The 21,068-nt window shown below is 38.7% G+C and overlaps 2 protein-coding genes across 3 annotated transcripts in view; both read left to right on the top strand.

The window, feature by feature from the left end:
- The window catches only part of RASA2 (RAS p21 protein activator 2), a 46,156-nt gene extending 38,260 nt beyond the window's left edge, over positions 1-7,896 (top strand). The window contains exons 18-24 of the mRNA XM_083868934.1: positions 214-287; positions 1,480-1,586; positions 1,869-1,951; positions 2,831-3,039; positions 3,783-3,886; positions 4,453-4,642; positions 5,480-7,896. Coding sequence (XP_083725060.1) covers positions 214-287; positions 1,480-1,586; positions 1,869-1,951; positions 2,831-3,039; positions 3,783-3,886; positions 4,453-4,642; positions 5,480-5,510 — 798 coding nt within the window. The 3' untranslated portion in view covers positions 5,511-7,896. The remainder of the gene's footprint in view (positions 1-213; positions 288-1,479; positions 1,587-1,868; positions 1,952-2,830; positions 3,040-3,782; positions 3,887-4,452; positions 4,643-5,479) is intronic.
- Positions 7,897-13,943: 6,047 nt separating this feature from the next.
- RNF7 (ring finger protein 7) lies at positions 13,944-21,016 on the top strand. 2 transcript variants are annotated; one of them, XM_083868510.1, is made up of 3 exons: positions 13,944-14,129; positions 17,239-17,286; positions 18,733-21,016. In XM_083868510.1, exons 1-3 carry the CDS (start codon positions 13,959-13,961, stop codon positions 18,787-18,789), a joined length of 276 nt encoding a protein of 91 aa, XP_083724636.1. In that variant the 5' UTR covers positions 13,944-13,958; the 3' UTR covers positions 18,790-21,016. The 2 variants fall into 2 exon arrangements, with proteins under 2 accessions (XP_083724636.1, XP_083724635.1); XM_083868509.1 differs by having other exon boundaries at positions 13,944-14,136.
- The last annotated feature ends 52 nt before the right edge of the window (positions 21,017-21,068 follow it).

Raw genomic sequence — 21,068 nt, 5'->3', positions numbered from 1 at the left:
GCTGTTTAGGAACTCATTAAAGAAAGCTTGTGTGACTTCTAGGCATCCCTTGGTACATTGTTCCAAGGCCCTGCCATATGTTTTCATCTATTGCATAAAATAACTGTTCTATTCAAGGAGAAACTGTAGATTTATATTTTCAAAATAGCTTTGAGGGTTTTTGTGTTTCTGAATATTGTATATTTATATTCCCTTTGGTTTTTTTCCCTTAAGTTCCTGGATGATGTTTCCTCTACTGAGAGTAAAGAGCCCAGTGGTGTGAGCGAGCCAGTACATCTAAAAGAAGGGTAAATACATCTTGAATTTATATTGTCCATAACAGAATTGACTTCAGTCTTTTTTCATTAATGCCAGATTCAGATTAATGCTTATTAAAATGTCTGATATACTGTAGAAATAACTATATTTTTAATTTCCACAATTCTTAGTGGTAAATTTAGTTTAAAAGAACAGCTGCAAACTTTCATAACTCATCTTTTGAATACTTTAAAAAATAATTAAAAGCAGCTGGAAACCTATTGAAGAATGCATTACTGTCACAGCGCTCTGTGATGTTTTTTGAGGTCTGTGAAAGTGTATTTTTAAGGAACATTATTAACTTAAAATTATTCTACCTCTTGTATAAGCCTGGCAGCTTAATGTTCTACCTTTAAAGTTAGATAGAAAATTATCCTGTAATTGAAATATTTAACATTTAGTGATAGAATGCTGTTATATAGATTGAAGTGAAAGTCACTCTTCCTAAGAAAAGAACTGTCTTTTGCTTGATGTTGATCGAGAATAGGTGATAATTTGAACAATATTCTTGAGGGGGGAAAAAAATCAATTTATTTGAGAAGCGGGTTTGTAAGAAGAAAGGATTTTTCTGTGAAACAGGCATCCAAATTTCAAACAGGGAAGAAACATCTCTCTGACTAAGATACTGAATAGAAATCAAGGAGGAAATTGTAGTGGATCAACACTTGGTTATAGTAATGAACTGATGGCTGTTTTTCAAAACAGAAGAGTTAGCTGTGAATACACTTGAAGTGTACTAAATGCACTTTGTCTGCCCTTGCTATTGAGGCATTTCCAGTGTCATTTCATCGATACTCAGTTTCTGATCCAGATAAGGCCAAGTACAATCACATGGAGAAAGTGGCAGGAAAGAGAGAATCTTGTAGTTAGATACACCTTACTCCCTTCTGTGAAAATTTGGAATTCTTCATCAGATTAAGTTATGTATCCCCTCCAAGTTAACTGTCACAAGCACTGGTCTGGACTGTGTGGTTTTCAAACCCCTTTCCTGTTTATGGAACCCTGTACACAATCACCATATAGGGAGTTAAGCTTGAGGATCTGTTGTGAACAAGTAGTAGGGTCTTTTTCATGTACAATGAAGTAGATTTTTACATGGCTGCATGATGAACAGTAATGTCTTATCTCAATAAACGGTTTTGAAGACTAGTGGTTGCATTTAATTTAATTTTATCTTTACAGAGAAATGTACAAAAGAGCTCAGGGAAGGACTCGGATTGGTAAAAAGAATTTCAAGAAGCGATGGTTCTGTCTAACAAGTAGAGAATTCACATACCACAAACAGCAAGGTAAACAATGGTTTTGTACAATTGTTTTTATTTTTCAGTATTGTCAAAGTGTTTGTAGCTTTTTTGTGCTTTTAAAAGTGTGTAATTTTTTTCTTTTCCTAAAACATCTATGATGTATTTTAGTTACTTTTGCCTTGATTAATAGAGGCTTATCTGATTCATGCCTATTTTTTCAGTAATAAAAATGCATATGTTTAGAGCATGAACTGCAATATCAGTGCCCTGAGATTATAAATCAGTTCTTAAAGATTGCTTCACTCCTCTGTTTACAATTTTTTACAGATAAAGAACCAATTTTCACTATTCCAATCAAAAACATCCTTGCAGTGGAGAAACTTGATGAGAGCTCCTTCAACAAGAAAAATGTGGGTCAAAAGATAGTTTATATGTAATTTTTGATACGTTCTTTAAATAAAAGATTGTAATTAGCTTACAGAGTTAATGAAACCCTATTACTAAACACTTGAGCAAAAAGTCTTTTATGGCTCAGGATAGCAAGCCATATGCAGTATCTCCAAATATTCGAACATGGAAATGAACCTGGAAATATGGCTATCTGCACCAAGTTTTCTGACAGATTTTGACTTTCCCCCCTGCCTCCCCTGCCAGATTTCTGTAATGAAGATTAAAACTACATGAACTTATTACAAAGAACTTGCAATTATACCATGTACTACTAGAAATGTAATACTACCAAACTTGCATTTATTTCTTTTCGTGAGAACTTCCTACAATCCCTTCATCAGCTGAGTGAGTTGCCTGTGCTCATGGCCTCGTTCTGGCCCTGGAACACATTGGTTTTTTCTGTTCTTACGTCAATCCAGACATCTGAGGCAGTGATAAAAGAACAGCTGTCACTAAGGCCAGTGATGGCTAAAGGAGAGACTTCTGGCAATCTTCTGTTGCTGTCAGGATATGAAGCATGAAGGTCATGCTTCATGAAATCCGGGGTCACGCTTAAAGATATGTGGATGAAGAGGAGAGAAGATGCATCCTGTTCTAATTCATAAGGGTTCTTTCTTAGATGAGGAAGTGGTGTAGACAGAACACAGGGAGCTGTTCTCGTGGGGCTTTTCTCCTCTCTGTACTTGAAAGAGCTGAAAAGTCTGCTGTTCCCCCTTGTCTCACTTTCTGTCTTAATTTGAGTTTGTGGAATTGCCTGAGCACTGAAATCTATTTCATATTTGAAGTTACTCAGTAACTTGTTTTTTTTTACTGAGCAGAATAATGTGTTTCTTCTACAGATGTTTCAAGTCCTTCACGGAGAAAAGCCTCTCTATATCCAAGCAAATAACTGTGTAGAAGCCAGCGAGTGGATAGAGGCTCTTTGCCGGGTGACGAGGTGCAACCAGAAGAGGCTGAGCTTTTACCACCCCTCAGCTTTCCTGAACGGGAGCTGGCTGTGCTGCAAGGCCACGGCAGAGAGCACCGAGGGCTGCGCGCGCTGCACCGCGTGAGTGCCGCCCTGCTGGGCTCCGGGGAGTGTGGGAGTCACTCTGCACCTTCAGAGCAGGGACACAAGGCTTTCCCTGTCTAATTCAGCGAGTGATGCCACAAAAAACGTGCCAGTGATAAGGCACTAAGTACTGGAGTTCTCTGTTACTTTGTGTGCCACCCTGTGGAGGTAACCAGCTCGGCATGGAAGTCACAAATATCCAGTGGCTGAGATCTTTTCATGTAGAATAATTTAGATTTAATTCAGATGCCAGGTTGAATGCAGAAATATGACACACCTAGATCATTTGTATGAAATAATTAAAATACTTGCTGCAGAAGCTTCAGCCTGGAAGTCTTTGCTCCTTGATGACTTAGTCTTGTTTTATACAACGGTTTTTTTATTTGAACTTCACATATTTCAAAGGAGTGCCCTAAAAAAGTCAGCTAAATAATCTTGGATGAAGATTCTGACAAATCATCTGCATTTTGTAGGGATGTCAGAAAAAATTAATAACATTTTAAAATGCTTTAATGCCTTTTTAGAAGCTTCTGATTTCTAAAAAGAAACAAATGCTGTGATTTCTTTTAAAAATAAATTCATCCTTAACTGGGTAGGTTATATAAACTACATACTAAGTTTTGTGAAGCTGTCTATGAGTGGTAAGCATATTAAAAGGCTATGTATATTGAAAAGAATGAGTTTAACTTGCTTTCAGGAATTACTGATATTGATTACCTGTCTCTTTGCTCGCCTTTTAGAGATGTTCCTGCTGATACTCAAATTGAGATTGATGGAGACAGAGAGACAGAAAGAATTTACTCACTTTTCACTATCAACAGGTCTAAACTACAGAAGTTGGAAGGTACTCAAATGATAATTAAGAAGAATTACACTGATATTCAGTTCTAATTCTCTAGGCCAAGAACATAATTTTGAACAATTAGCTGAATTTAATGATTAACTTGTAAATAACAAAGTAGAGAAAGAGGTTGAATTTTTATCTTCTCAGTGCCCTGGTGTCTGATGTTCTTTGGGCATTGTTTTAATTGAATTTCCATATATATAATATTTTTGAATAGTTTAAACAGAGTGCAACTGTGGGTGATTGCTTCTCTGCCTTTGCTGTCCCTTTCCTGACTATGTGATGAATTCTGTTAAACATGGTTTTGCTGCAAGAAAGCACTGAACTTCTCTTAATGTGAAGAAAGAGCTGGATGCTCAAGATGCTGAACACAGCTAGCAGAGAATAAGCTGTAGAATTGTAAATATATTTAGTTGATACTGTCTCCTGCTTTTACCTTAATCCATTTCATGTTTAAGCCAGAGTAACTTTACATTTCAGAATTTTGGAGTTACCATTTGCATAGGAGTTAGATTTGGTTTTTAATTGTTGAAATTCTAAATGGGATGATGTGGTTGTTTTTGTAGAGGCTTGTGGAAGTATAGCAGTCTACCAAGGTCCTCGGAAAGAACCAGATGATTATTCTAACTTCACCATTGAAGATTCTGTAGCCACTTTTCATACACTTCAGCAGATAATAGATATACTAGAAAAGTTGAGTGAATCACATGAAAAATACCAGAAGAAGAGATCATCTAGTGCCAAATATGGCAGTGAGTAAGTATCTTACATAACTTTGACATTGATAAATCTGTATTTTGAAGAAAATAAATCACAGGACTAGGCCAGACTAGAGAGGGGTAGAGATAATGAAGGTAAAGGTAGAATTAGACAACACAGACATGGAGAGAATCATTTGTAGTAGTGCAGCTTTTTACCAGTTGTTGAGGATCCAAGTTCTTCCGGTGCGGATTCATTTATTCCTGTTGAGAGTCCTGTACGTGGGTGCAGTGACTCTATTGTTCCCTTGCAACTTAACATTTGAAGTGCACACAAAATTTGTCCATAACACTATGCCTACCTCCTATTATTTTTTTTTCAAAATTTTAATTAAGTAATTGAATCATCAGGTTACATGAAACTGTCAGAATTTTCCTGTAGAAATGTATTTTTCAGGCAGTGTATTTACTGTTTGTATTTCACTTGCCATACTCGATGATAAATACTATTTCTTGTGAAGGTAAAAAAACTGTTCTTTGGAGCACATTCTTTAATTCTCTGCGGTCCTGGCTTATGCCTCTGGAACACCACTAGCAAGTTTTTAGATTTCTTCTTTGCATCAATAGGGATTGATTCACCAGGAAAAAAGAGAAAAGCTCAAATGCTGATTTGGTTTGCCTAGGTTAGTGTTTGACCCAAGTTGTTAAGAAAAATTTGCTGCAATTTAGAAGTTCCATGTGAAAGTAAATGAGGTTTTTGCAAATCATTAAATTTCACAGTTAGTGGTAGAAATAGGGGTTTTTTTTGCTTGATAAACTAAAATTGCATGATGAGAACTAGGAAGCAAATGTTAATCTTAAAAGTATTGATGTATAATATTTTGGTTTTTTGCAGAGAAAATCCAATTGTTGGAAAAGTTTCCTAACCAAAACAAACTGGCCCACTTGGATGAAAAAAGAAACTGGAAATGTTCTAGAGTGTTTTGGTTTTTTGGATTTTTTTCCTTTTTTAATTCATTATATGCATTTTTGCAAAGTATTTAAGAATGAACATAAATGCTAGCTGTGTTGACAATCTATTTAATATTTAACAGAAAAATACCTTCTTGGAAATCTGGTCTTTAAGGTTTATTCTCATTTTGCTGAAGAACTTGAAGTTCCAGGTTCTCTAAGTAACAGATGTGAATAAATCTAAATGTTGTTTTGCCATTGTTGTCTTATTGGAAAGAACTTTCTAAACAAATAAGCTTTTTCATGGAAGAAAATCCAGACTGCATTTGTTGGTTGGATTACATCTCAGTACATACACTGCAAACTTGCATGAGTTTACCATGAGTGCCTGCCCTGCTGATACGGATCTCGAAATAAAAATCCCAAGATCTTATGATGTGGAAAAGATCTGAAGCTTCACTCTCAATACATTTGACTTTTTTTTCCTTGTATTAGGTGTTGTCAGGACTTGATTTATCTACAGTTGAAGTTCTATAGAAACATGCAGTGTGCTGCAAATAATCTGGACAGCAGATACCAGTGTTAGTTGTGTTATTAAGTACTAAAGAAGAAATCAGGGAATTTACGTTGTACCTCTTGTTTACATTTGGAGTGAATAATATATGGAGTGACATTAGACCACTATCTATTTTCTTTAGCATTTTTTAAGGTACATATTTTTTCTTAATCTAAAAAGAAATGCAGGGTAGTAACATTCTTGATAAGTAGGTTTGCCTACAGATAGAAAAATTTAAGTGTGAACCGATTGTGGTTAAGTACTGATCAATTAACATCATCCCATGTATGATTTAATTTCTTGTTTTTATAAAAAGTAATAACTACGTCCAGCTCAACTTTTGACTACAAATCTAATAAATAATCTCTATTATAATCACTCAAAGCACTTTAGATATCTGGACTATCCCAGATTATTTTTAGATACTTTGTAGTATCTGCTTGTTATGATCAGTTGAATGATCAACATTGTTTTGTCTTTAAGCAATGCTTCAGTGAATATTTTTGTATCTTTAGTTATGTGGATTCGTATTTGCCACTTAACACAATTTTAAGCTGGCATTCCTGACTTCGGTAAGATTAATTTTTGCTCACTTTGTCTGAGAAGTTAGTTTTCTGCTGAGATAAAGGATATGTATATAACCAGGAAGAAGCAAAGGTATTACTGTGGCAACTTTGCTTCATCAGTATTAAATACAATGGTACTTGTTGGAATATTATTTTTAATAAAAGTTGTATGTGGTACTTTTATTTTTAAAGCATTTTCTGTGGGGTCTTTTGTTGTATCATTGGGTGTTTTTTTAGTTTTGGTTTTGCTTTATTTTTCCAATCACAATTTGGCCAAATTAATTAGGAATGTAACTTAAGAATAGAAATCCACAATGCTTGAAACAGTAAGATGTTAAAATTACCACACATTTATTATACTGTTGTAAGAAGGCTTTCTATAATGGAAGCAAGGTGGCAAGACAGGATCGAAATTTCTCTGGAATGAATGTAACTTGTTAAAATGACTTTGGTTTAATACCAAGGTATTTTAGAATATCTGAGATTCAGTACTAGGATCTGCAACATCACAATCATTTAATCACCTCAGCTGGTTTTGCCTTTTCCTTTTTTACACATTTGATGTGTTCAACAGGACTTTTATTTGCCAACAGTTATAACTGAGGGAGAATATAGCAATGCCAATAAATGTGTTTTGCCAAGGTAAAGGTAAAGATTAATCGCCATTAATCAAAAGCTGCCATTAAACAAAGTTGAATGTGGTTGAGTGCCAGGATTAGGTTTTGTTGTATATGAATTAACTCTGTGGCAAACCTTCTTCCTTGGAGCCATTTTCTGTTGTTTGCAAAGTCAAATTTATGAAAAAATGAATAGTATACTCTTGCAATGTTGGGGTTTTATAATATGCACTTTTTTTGGTTTGCTTTGGTACTGGAATATTGAGGAAAAAAAAAAAAACAAACCCAGAAGGCCATTGAATATTTGTGACCATTAAGATTTGATTTCTCATTTTATAATGTTTTAAAGTGCAGTAGATGTTCTAGAATTTAATTAGGTACAAGTAGGATGATTAATAATAAAAGTTGCCTTCATTTTGATTAGTCTAGAAAAATGTTATTCAGTAATTAGTTCTGTTAGGATTGTAAAAGTTTTAATGTTATTATGATGATGTATTGTTGAATGTATTTTTATTTAAATTTTATTTTCTTATCAAGACATTAAAATGTTTTGTAACATTGCTTGAGAATAACTCAGAAATAAATTACAACAAAGCTGAGATAAGCTGTGTGTTTACTGGGAGGGCCTGGCTGTTTAAAATGTTACCATTTACCTGAATGAATGGGGGTTACCTACAGGACTTCGGTGTAGAGAAACCTGATTGATGGCAGGGGTAGAACCCACCAGAATTAACGTGGGAGATGTGGCACCTGCAGCATTGTTGCATTCTAAGTTGGTGGCTGGGGAGAGAAGTGCTGGTTCATCATTTAGTGTAAGAGCATGCAGAGAAGCCTTGGGAATTTGAGAGCGTTTAAAAAGTTTGTCATGATCAGTCTGAGTTGAAAGATAGCTGGTACTGTGTTGTTAGGTGACTCATTTTTTTCTTGTTACTGATTTGTGTTCCTTGCTGAAATGCTTTTAAAATATTCTTTATGTTACAAAGTGTTTATGGGAAATAACAAAATTCATCCATCGTGCTTAATACAATTTTCCATAGAAAATCTTGTATGATCAAGATTTTTTAAGTGTTTGAGTCCATCATTATTTTAGCATAATTACTGTTGCAAATGCCATGGCAGTTCTATGAAGTCTAGTTAACAATTTCACCAAAAAGAGGATGTAAATCATTACAGTGATTTTAGAAACTTTATGGAGCCAAACTATTTAGTATTGCTTTAAGGGGTTGTGATTTTGTTCCCCACTTTCATCTTTTATTTTTGGTTATTCCTCGTGCACAGGGAGAAAAAGCTGAGAGAATCATAGAACAGCCAAAGTAAACCTACTGTGTGACTTGAATTCAAGACTTACCGGTAAAATCCTCTTGCCTGGTCCCTCTGATTTCTCAAAAGAGCCAAGATGTCCCTTGCTTTACAGCAGCCAGCTCCAGTGTGTCCAGCAGCAGGGAGAGAGGCCGATGTGTGTGCTGTGAACAGCGGAAGGCTCCAAGGGCAGGCAGCCCCGGTTCCAGCAGCTCTTCCCTTGGAGCAGCCGCAGGCAGAGCTCCCGAGGGTCACTGCAGCAGCTGCCTGAGAGCTCAGCTGGAGCTCCCGGGTCAGCTCAGCCTCGCTGGGACACTGCTGCTGCAGGGTACAGATACAAGCCTGGGAAAAGCAGGGAACACAGACAAAATTAGTAAGAAGGAAACTCCACTTTAAGAATAAAGAGAACTGCAGTAATGCTCAGACCTGACAATTAGCTGCATCTTTCATCCACAGACCTTTAAAGTACTTAATGAAAGAAAGGGAGGTATCTACAATTCGGTCTCTTCTTTCCATACTGGGTAACTGTGTTTTGTACAGCAATGCAAATTTGGAGGGTCTAAGAGGAGAGAGTTACAACTTTTTGAAACAAACAATGATTTCTGTGACAACCAAAGCAATTCATCTAGCTTCCTCCTGAGTAGTTCACTTGTATTCCAGTTGAGTTCTTCCATTCCGTCATGGTGTGACATTTATGTGGGTTTGTTATTTTATTATTTATATATATACTTGAATTTTAAATACATTTTTTTGGCACTACCTTGGTCAAAATCTAAAAATAGAAAAGTAGGTCAGGGTAAAAAAAAAACGTGGTGTGAAATGGTGCACAGGATGTAACATCTGCAAGTGTGAATAATGAGAAGATAAAGTTGGCCTGTGCAACACCTTCCAATAATATGTGAGTAAAGGGAGCTTCTGTAGGCAAGTTATGTGGCTTCTCTTTCTGGTGTTTTTATTTTTTGTTTGGGGTTTTAGGGATTTTTTTGAGGAGGGGAGGTCTGGTGTGGATTGGAGGGCTAGATTTACTAAGAGTGGCTTTTGGGGTCTATCCTGGTACTAGGCAGGATCCAAATATCAGAGAAATGTTAAAAATAATAAGACAGACTGTGTTACCTCACAAATTTTATAGGAAGTGTCTGTATTTCAAAATGGGTGAGGCCTGTGCTCCCATACAACAACAGAACAACATAATTTGGTTTCTAGTTTTCAATTCAGAATGCAGTTCCAGTTTCAAACAGTTAACTACAGTTGAAATAGACAAAATTTTATTTTCACAGGTTTTTTAAATTAAAGAATGGATATGAGATAGACTTCTAACCTGAAAATCAGCACTGATAAGATGTAGTAGTAATAACTGGGTTTTACTCCAGAGTAAAACAATTAGGAAACAAAAACACAGTATAGAATTTCATAAAGTCAGGGGTCTTTGGCTTTTAATCTCTGCTGCAGAAGGAGAGATGGATAAGCCAGGGTGTTGTGTGAAGAATGGAGAAGTTCCAAGGGTTTAGACTTGATTAAAGCAGCTCAGCAAAGTCAGGATCTCTTTAGTCTCTTGTGACACAGGGTTTTCCATTAAAGCAGAGAGGTTCCTGTGCAGAAGTCATTAAGGGTTTTTTTTAGATAACTTCTGTAAGGATTTCCCTTCTGTGTATTACATGTTGTGAATGTTCATTTATTTCACTTCAAGAGTAAAGCACAATGCATTTAAGAATTGGAATTCTGCTACTTGAGATTGGAGCTGCTACTTCTCTGTCTTTGAGCTCATTCCTGCACTGTGATGAAGTTCATGCCCAATCACATGCATTTATAGGAATATCAGGATCCCTTTGTTATTCTGTGCAGCAATATATTGGTGTGATTTCTTCTCATCCAGCAAGATCTTCCCAGTGTAAAAGCATGCATAGTCCACAAATACATTTTTCCCCCTATTCCTGTTGTGATTTCCTTTATATTTCTGCATGCCTGCTACATGCTTCTGTTTCACAGAAACTGTGCCCATCAGCACTGGAGTGTGTTTTCCATTTTGGCAATTGCATCTGGCAGCTTCAGTAAACCCTTAGGAGCTGCTACAGGTGGGTTTGTCACAGGTGGTGGTGTGCCCATACAGTGCTGTTCCCTGTGCTGTCTTCCTCTTGCAGCCCCACTGTAGCCAAGTCTCAGTTGACCATTGATAGATCCATGTAGCATATTCCCATTGGGAAAGAGGCACAGAATTACACAGATAACCAGAGTGTAAGGGGAATAGTTTTGGCAGAGAAGTGTGCTTAAATTATTTTCTTTGGCAGATAAATTGACACGGTCCTCAAGTGTTTTGATATATGTTAATCTATTGACAGAACAAACAGTAAGTGGGATAATACAGTCCAGTGCATGCATCAGCTGGCCAAGATAAACAGGTACTTACATAACTGTTCTTTGCATTATCATAAAATTGACATTTTTGTAAAAGCTTTGTTTTTAATAAAAATAATTTTCACAGAATCACAGAATCACTGGGTTGGAAGAGACCTCCACGATCATCAAGTCCAACCCAGCCTCAACACCTCAACTAGACCATGGCACTGAGTGCCATGTGCAGTCTTTCTTTAAACATATCCAGGGATGGTGACTCCATCACCTGCCTGGGCACACCATTCCAGTACTTTATCAATCTTCCACTAAAAAACTTTCCAGATATCCAACCTGTATTTCCCTTGGTGCAGCTTGAGACTGTGTCCTCTTGTTCTGTCACTTGTTGCCTGGAGAAAGAGACCAACCTCCACCCAACCACAGCCACCTTTCAGGGAGTTGTAGAGAGTGAAAAGGTCACCTCTGAGTCTCCTTTTCTCCAGGATAAACAGCCCCAGCTCCCTCAGTCGTTCCTCACAGGGTTTGTGTTCCCAGCCCCTCACCAGCCTCGGTGCCTCCTCTGGACGTGCTCAAACGTCTCAAGGTCCTTCCTAAACTGAGGGGCCAGAACTGGACACAGCACTCAAGGTGTGGCCTCACCAGTGCCCAGTCCAGGGGCAGAATGAGCTCCCTGCTCCTGCTGGCCACACCATTCCTGATCCAGGCCAGGTGTCCTTGGCCTTCTTGGCCTCCAGGGCACACTGCTGGCTCATGTTCAGCTGCTGTCACCATTGTCCCCAGGTCCCTTTCTGCCTGGGCACTGTCCAGCCACGCCGTCCCCAGCCTAGAGCACTGCAGGGGGTTATTGTGGCCAAAATGCAGGACTCGACACTTGGACTCATTAAACATCATCTTATTGGACTCCACCCATCCATCCAACTGTTCCGGGTCTCTCTGCAGAGCCCTTTTCCCTTCCAAACAGTCAACACATGCTCCCAGCTTAGTGTCATCTGGAAATTTACTAATGAAAGACTCAATGCCCTCATCATGTCCTCAACAAAAATATTTTCAATTCTATGTTTTGGAGTAAACAAACTGGAAAAAGAAACAACAAAAATGTCATGAAGTTGTAAGAGGAAAGAAGAAAGGAAAAAAAAAAAGGAACAAAATAAGGTTATTTCCAGACCTCTCTACTCTTAAAGGATTTGTGAAAATTTGTGCAAGGCATTGTATATCCTTTTAAACCACTGTCTGTGCAATATTCAGAATTTAGTAAGATGTATAGAAAATGTTCTTACAATGCAAAGATGCATCTGTATATTCATTTGAAATGGGAGTAAGAATATGAACAGAACTCTTAGGGCTGTTGTGTAAATTGGGTGTCAAACACTTGGAGTTTTGAATGAGTGTTTTTTACATGGAGGCAATCAGAATTGATGAATTATGCTGCATAATTACTTTGAAATTATGTCAAATTTAATTGATTATAAATTGTGTAATAAAAGAAATATTTCAAAGTTGGATACTTAGTATTACAAACATTGCATTCTCAGCTGACAAGTTCTTTTCCCATTTTGTAGCACACAATTGGCTTTAATTCTAGCTGAACAATCACTTGATGGGCTGGAAGGAACCTGGTTTGAGTTCTCATTTTTAGATACTCAATTTGGAATGTTTTCAGTGAATGAGATGAGCAAATGCCCAGTCTGAAACAATGTGGGGTTTATTTACAATTAAAAAATGTACATAGGGAAAACCCTCTGAAAGAGCCGTGATGGTTTGTGCCACTCTCCCTTGTGTGACCTCCTTAATGTCACATGTGGCTGCAGGGGACAGATGAATTACAGACTGCTAGAAATACTTCTCAAAAATAGCTTGAAATTTTTCTTACACAGCTCTTTAGGTGATAAAACAGCAAGAAAATAATTTTTAAGTGAGAAGCTATCACTTTATTTCTCTAAGGCAGTATGGACAGAGTCAAAGGTGCCTGTGTCATATTTGCTGTACTTTCACTGCTGATGTAAGTGGGGTTTATATTTGACTTTGCATCATGTACAGCAGATGTGATGGTTTGACAGCACTCAAATACAATTATAATCTCTGTCATACTTTGCTCTTTAGAATTGAAGAATTTCATCAGTTAGGGATACAAGGCAAATCGTATATATTTAAAACCCCCAAAGAACTCCAACAGGACTTGTTGGGTTTATATTTTTTTTTTAATATCTATTTCAAGGTAGTTGACATTTTATGTAGCTGAAATTAAATATACTTAAATCTCAGATTTTTATTTTTTTTTACTTTAGGAACAGATACATTCAAGTTTTAAAAATCTATACAAAGGGCATAGAAATGCAATATATTATCAAAGGAAAAGTATGCAAACATTTTCTTTTCGAGCTTTTACAAAAAGCAATTTCATATTTAAAACTTTCTGGGTTACATCTACTCCCAGTAATTCAAATTCAGAAGTGCCATGATGGTTTTATGAATGGACAGAAAAGAATGATGAGTTAAAACAGTGGAACAGGCAAAGAGAATTGAACAGTGGGGACTGAGAAAAATGTGAATCAGCCAAGCTAAAAGACCTTATTCCCGTTGTTTAATAGTGTTCAAGTGTTCAATCGTTTAGTACCGTACAAACATAAAATCTTTAGTGTCGTTTTTTTTTTTTACTTTATTCCCAAGGTGGCCAAGGTGCAGGCCGCTGCTGAAGTGTTTCACTTACTCTGTCAGCAGTGCTGGGGAACGCGTTCAGAGCTGAAGGCTGGGCTGTCTCCCCGTGCTCAGGCACCCGGACCGTTGGCAGATTGTCACTGATTCACCTGGACCCTGCCTATGAGGAGAACACTCTTTATGAACAAAGCCCATCGGCAGCTGCTGGGAGCCCTGCCGAAGCACAGGAGGTGTTTTACAGCGCTGTGACCGCCCTGGGAGCCGCGGAAAGGCCTGCGGGGGCCTGGCCCGTCCCGCTCCCCCCGGGCGGGGCCGACCCGCCGCCGCCGCCGGAAGGTGGCGCTGCCGCCCGCGCGGCCGCCGCGTCCCCGCCCCTCCGCCATGGCCGATGTGGAGGACGGGGACGAGCCCGGCGCCCCCCACTCGCTGCCGGGCTCCGCGGGCTCCAAGGCGGGCGCCCCCGACAAGATGTTCTCGCTGAAGAAGTGGAACGCGGTGGCCATGTGGAGCTGGGACGTGGAGTGCGACACGTGCGCCATTTGCCGGGTGCAGGTCATGGGTAAGCGGCGGGCGGGCCGCCATGGCCGCGGGCGGGGGGCCTGGGCCGGGCCGGGGCCGGGCCGCTCTGGGCACGGCGGGCGCGGGGCAGGGACGCGGTTTCCGGCAGAGCGGGGGCTGATCCCGCCCGCCCCCGCTTCCTCCTTCGCGCCTTCCCGGAGGAGGAGGAGGAGGAGGAGAAGGAGGAGGGCCCCGCGGGGGCCGGGCCGCCCCGCTCCGGGGCCCACAGGCGGCTCCGCCGGGCGGCGAGTCCCCCCCCTGCCCGGCCGGGCCGCTCCCCGCCCGCCCGCGCCGCACGCCGGGCCCGGGCCCCGCCGAGTGCCCGCGAACCGGCCCGGCCCGAGCGGTGCCGCCCCCGCCCCGAGCGCTGGGGCTCGGCCCGGGCACATCCCTCAGGGACTGGCGGACAGCCCCCCGGACCCAGTGCTGCGGGCCTGGGGCTGCTCTCTGTGGGGTGGGTTTTGCTAAGGGTTGTTTGTTCGGGTTTTTTTTACGGAGCGGTTAGAGATGTACATATACATTTATTTTTCAAATCTCTTAAATCAGGGTGTCTGACACTGCATCACAAGCGCTATTACTGGTACATTTTAACACATAAATGTACTGAAATCTATTGAGTAAGGGGTTAATTTACTTGGGTTTGAGATCCGCAGACCGTTTGAAAGCACCTTCATTATTGACACCCATTACTGTTTTCTGACATCTTTGTCAAATGTGATATTTATCTTGGTTCTTTGAAGACGATTTAAATTCTTCTTTACTGTGTGTGCATATCCAATTTTTACAATCGGGCTGAGTCATCCCAGATAGAACTGTCCTCTCAGTTGGGTGGGCAACACTTTGGCAGGACAAATGACCCAAGATTCCCTCCAGAGCACCTTGCTTTTGTAGGGCCAGGAATCGCGATCCTGAAAATGAACTCAGGATTTGGTTTCATAGAAATCAGACAAAATATGCAATTCTGTCATTTCTCACAAATGTTTTTGCTGGGAACGTTCTGTGGAACAGGGTAGGCACAAGGGTATACTAGAGGAAAAAAGATGCAGCTCAGATTGAAGTGGTGGGAGATTATCTTTTACATAAGCATGTTTTGAAGATTATTTGCTTTTTCATGGTAAACAGAGACCACTCTGGAAATATGAAATTGGCTTCATTTTCTGTGTAAACCATAATTTAAAAAATGCATTTATCCCTGTTGTAGCTAGCCTGTTACAGGACATTATTTAAAAAAAAAAAAAAAAAAAAAAAAAAAAAGTCTTAACAAAATCTTTCCCAGAGCTATTATAAAAGTTAAAAAAAAAAAAAATCGTATTTTTTTTCATAGCTAGACCAAGGGCATACTTTTAATCTGAAACTAGAAAAAAAATCTGGTAACCGTTTTTTGGGAACAAACCACATTGTTAGAATGTGAAACTTGATCATTTCTGACTTCAGTTTAGCAATTTTGCCTTGACCCTGCCAGAGCGGGTCTGGCTCCTGTAGAGCCACTGCGTCTGCAGTAACCTTAGGTGGGAGGCACTGCCAGGCTGAGACTGGCACTTGCTGAAAGTTTGTTTGACTTTTGCAGGGGAGGTGTGAGCTGGCCCCATTTTCTACTGGTTTAACTCCTTGAACCGATGTGGTCTTGGATGCACAAGGGAAAGAGGCAGAAATGCAGGTTTTAGCTGGGGAGTGCAGAATTGTGGCTGGACTGGCTTTGCTGTCCTGAGCTTTTCAGACTGACCCCCCTGGGGTTATGGTGTAGGAATGGGAACAGATGACTTTGGTGTGGTGGCAGTGATTTCTGTCCTTGGCTCTCTGTGTCTGAAACTGCAGCCCTAGGGCTCGATGGGACAGCTGCTTTATTGTGACTTTGTGCTGTGACCCCAGAAGCCTGGGCTCCCACACACCATGGTACAAGCTGAAGCATTTCAGCTGAATCTTCCCAGCACCTTGGCCCTTAACTGCTGTTGAAATGTAAATTATAGGAACAGACAACAGGAAAGTTTTGCTTTTGTCTCAGTGGGGAAGGGGCAGCTGTTTTAGAGTTCTCTCCTCTTCTTTAGAGGAGAACGTTAGAGTTCTCTATTACCTGAGAAAAGGAGGAATGTCTGGGCAGGTCTAAAATAGAAGTACTGGCCCTATCTGGCAGAGGCAGTAAAAATACTCAAATCTAAATTCCTGTAGCACATTATGGTTTTGTGTTCTGTGAGAAATGGTCCAACTAGTGGCATGTAAGCCAGATCCAACCTGCAGGACACTTGTTTAAACTAGTCCCTTTTCTTTGGAGGAGCTGAAGATGTGTTTGCTCACATGAGGGTTGAACACTTTCTGTAGTGCATGATTCATGCACATGTGTCTCTGGCAGCCCATGCTGGGGCAAAGGAGAAGCAAAGGTGTTTTTCCACTGTATTGTGTGGCACAGTGGGAAGCCTGGAAGTTGTCACTCTTGTATCTTAAGTCCTGGACCTGCCATCCAGTCCTAAAGCCACAGACTGGTGTGCATAAAGATGAGAAATACCTTTAATTAGATATTGTTATGTATTTATTAGCATATATTATCAAATATACCACTATATTTGTATGTGTTGACTCCTGTGAAAATTAGATGCAGGTACTTGTTAAGGGAAGCTACTATAAAAAGTAAGAGATGGTGGGAGTTGTGGTGAGAGATGCTCAGCCTAAAAATCAAAATTGTGAATGACTTCCTTAAAAGGAAATGCTGACATCTGAAAAACAAAGTCCTGTAATTAGGGTTTGGCTTTGTGCTTGCTCTGGTCTTAATATGCCTGAGTGCCTTGGCACAAATCTGTGGGCTTTTATATCTACAAAATGGAGAAGGCTTTTTTTCAGCAAAAGTTATGAAAATACCAAAGCAATGGAAAATAAACAAAACATGCTGGAGAGTTCAGAGTCCTTCTGATCTCTTTCAGATATATATTTCATTGTCATTTGCATAGTTTTAGAATTTAAGGAGGGTATTTAATGTTAAAGGGCTGAACTAGACATCAAAACTTGGGATTTTTCTGTAAATTCGTATTAGAGTTTATCTTTTCCTCTGACAAACCTATTCTTAAGATGGAATCCTGAGAATCAAATTGAGTTTGTTCTTGTTTACTTTTAGATGCCTGTCTTAGATGTCAAGCTGAAAACAAACAAGAAGATTGTGTTGGTATGTAGTGACTTCATTCGCTTGTTTTTCAATTGAAGCTTCTCTCAGTATGGTGCATTTTAAAGTTTGAAGGGAATACTGATTTTATTAATGCTCAAAAGTAAACTGGTGTTTTGTTCTACACTGTATCATCTTTTTACATTAGTAATACTTTATGCTTTATTTTTGAGCACTAAAAAAACCCCAGTTTTCATGTCAGTTGTGCGGTAAAACAAAACAGTTTCCAATTTCCTGTCAACACATACATAACTAAGAGGTTTAGGTTTCTTTCACTGTGAGCATATTTGAGATCATGATGTACATTTTTGAAGTGGATAGGAAAAAGCTACTTTTTTCTTCAGAGGTGCATGCCAGAAAACACAATGGTAATGCAAATAAAAATCCTCTGTTCTGAAATAAATGGGTGTATGAGTTAGAAAGTGGTATTTTTCCCATTTGTAATTCAGAGGTAATGGAGGCAATGGCCAGGTTGTTCACTTTTTATTTTCAAAAGTGGAATCACTTCAGTTTAAACATAATCATACTTTCAGTGCCAGTGTATGCAAAAGACAGTCTTAATTCTGACTGTTTAAATTGAAAATAGTGAAAACTATCTCAAAGAATTTGCTTTAAACCTTTATGATAACTTTTAAACCAGTGGTAAACCTTTCCATGATGTTGAGCTTTGTGTCTCAAAAGAAACCCACTGCGGATTTTTGATGATTGTTTCAATGGGAATGGAGTTTTTCCTGTTCTAGATATCTTAACTGGCTTGCTAAGTATCCCATTTAAAATAGACAGGAAAAAGTATAATTTACACCACTCCTTTGATTGGTACCCTTGTGCTCCTGCGAAGAAAATGTGAGCTAATAAGGAAAAAAAGCAAAGTAACTACATTTTAAAATATTGTTCAGGAGTAAATAGATATCAGATAACAATTTTTGTAGTGCTGGAACAACTGTAGCCTGTGAATAACTCCTGTTGTAAAGTCCCATTTTAAGTCTATATACTATGTCACGTGCCTCCTTGCTATCATAAATTTCAGTTCAAACAGTGCATTTCATGTGAGAATTTGGTGGTAGGCTGTGGTGTGATAGTGAGTCAGTAGTGCATTGGCTTATTTTTGGTACTGGGGAAGATAAAGACTTTAATAGTTGCACTTATTTCCTGGACAGAACTGCTAAATGTGTTCATACAGTCACAAAACCCTGTCACTTTATACAAAAAGGTGGGAATGTTATGCATTTCTTTTTTAAATATTTGGAAATAAGTAAAAGGCTTGGTGATGGAACTGGCCAGCATCAGGATGATCATCATAATCAATCTCATGGATAAATCAGTGATGACCTGTTTTGTCTCTAAAGTTTGCAGTGGTTATAAATATTTGAGAGTGATAGTTTGAACATTGCTGTAGGTGTTGATTGAACAGCTGAGTGTGACTGGAACATGTTCTTTCTTCTCTTTCAGTGGTTTGGGGAGAATGCAATCATTCCTTCCACAATTGCTGCATGTCCTTGTGGGTGAAACAGAATAATCGCTGTCCCCTCTGCCAGCAGGACTGGGTAGTCCAGAGAATAGGCAAATAAAAACTGGAGGGGTTTCTTTGTGCTGCACTTGTTGGAATGGTGTGTGTGTTATGCCCTTTGCTCCTGCAGAATGGATTGTGTCCCTCAGGACGTGGCTCACCTGGTTTACCTGCTCCAAGGCCAGGGTGGGTTTGGTGCAGGCCTCTGGCTGCACAAGGCACAGTCCATGGCCAGGCTCACTGCAGAGCTTCCACAACATCAACAACTCTATCTGCTATGATTAAAGTCTTGTCTAGATCAGAGCACAGAAACCTAGTGGTGCAGGTTGTACCCTAAACACTAAATGAATTAAATTGAAAGGATCACCTTCCCTGGTCTGATACACTGCATAGTTTACTGTCAGGATAAAGAAAACGTTGCCTAAGTACTAGTGTATGCAAAAACACAGTCAGTGTGTTATAAAAGAAACTATTCTGGGTTTTAATCTAAAATGAACAGTGTGTAAAACATTTGCTGTGTGTTTTTTTTATCACAGTGTATTAAACAGCTCTAATTTAGGTTTTCTTTATGACTTTTGTTTTGTTGTAGCTCCAAGTCTGTTGCTCTGTTATATTCTATACATGATTTCTACAACCATAACATGAAAATTTAACCAAATTAATAATTTTTTAAATTTACATTTCTGTTAGCAATCATGGAGACATGTCTTTTTAATCCAAAGATTTTTGGTACAAAGACATGTATTTGATATCAGTTAACTAGAGGTGTAGACAATCTTGCTGGTTAGCTGATTTATATAGGAAGCAAACAAAAGTGATAATTTAAATAACCCAAGTAAAGGAGGCACTAATAAAATCTAGGGGAAAATGGTAAATTGTGGTTTCATGAAAATTCAGTTAATAGAAATTTCTTTATTATCTTTTTATTGGTCATGGTGTTTTGGAAGCAGTTTTTTCATTTTTGTGGAAATCCTGAATATATCATCTTCTTTGAATTTTTTTCTTACAACTGTTTAAGTGCTTGCCTCTAACTTTGTGTTTTCCCTTAAATATCCAAATTATTATGAATCTGAACATATGCTGTGGGATTTTAAAAATATATGTAACAGAGAGGTCGAATTATTGCTTTAAGTCTGTAACAAATTCAGGCTTAATAAAATGGTTAATCAACATAGGTGAAATTGAAACAATATCATATGCATTGTTTACTTCAAAATGATCATCTTTAATGTTTAATGTGTTTCTCAGTAGATGTATTTCTATCTAATTCTAAGTACATTTAAAGAGGTTTATCTTCACTGTATAAAGTAGTTCCAATCTTTGTGTCATCTAACATATTGCAGAGTTTACTGTGGTTTTGTTTAATATTGTAATCTTGTTTTGAAGATGTTTTGATTTTTAAAATGTAGCTTTTGTTTAATTACACACTGAGATAAAAAATCCTGAGTCACTGTTACACTGTATCACATCAGTTGTTACTATGCCAGACGATGTCTGTCTTAAAACTGAAAACAAATGTAGAATATCTTAACAGTAGTAATGAAGTGCCTATAGCATTTACATTGTTGTGGAGTATTTCTGTTTGTGTAAAAGTATTCCCAAAATTTTTGCAAAAAAAGAAATCTGAGTGGATGTGAAAATAAAATTGGGCTGTCACAATCAAACTGTATCTTACCTACCACCTGTTTCCTCTGTCCACATTTGGTCCCAGGCTCCCTCCTGTGACCTCTGGTAATGCCATCTAGTCCCATCAGAGGACTTTATAATTTTTCTTTGCTTTTTAGGTGAATATGGAAAGTACCAAACCCTGCTTTTAGCCCATGCTACACGTGCATGGCAAGAGTAGCTGAGAATTACAGTCGAGGAAGAGTTTTTCCAAAGGGTCAGCTCAGAGGAGTGTTGACACAAATGAGGTATTAGGAAAGTTAATGTTGAAATCAAAGCAGCTGATATTTTTGTGTATCTGTTTGCATATTATAAGTATCTTGTTGACCAGTAATTGAGGTTCATTTGGAACATAAGGTAATGAGGTTTAAGTCCTGCATATTTTCTCTGTGATTTAGAGATTAGCCTAATTCCTATTTTTTTCTATGAGCTTTACACCAGAGAAGTTCTCCAAATCATACCCTGATATACCTGATTATCATGGTTGTTAGTACATCCCTGTGTTCAGTTCTGTAATTGTTCACCTCTTGTACATGCAAAATAAATCATTTTTGCTTCTCACCCAAACGTACTGTTTTATGAGCAGGTAACACTACCTTAAACAACCATTATC

This window comes from Zosterops lateralis (genome assembly GCF_965231275.1).
Source record: "Zosterops lateralis genome assembly, chromosome: 10".
In the NCBI taxonomy this organism is placed as follows: Eukaryota; Metazoa; Chordata; class Aves; order Passeriformes; family Zosteropidae; genus Zosterops; species Zosterops lateralis.
Note: the sequence above shows the minus strand (reverse complement) of the source record. Positions and strands in the feature narration are given on the sequence as shown.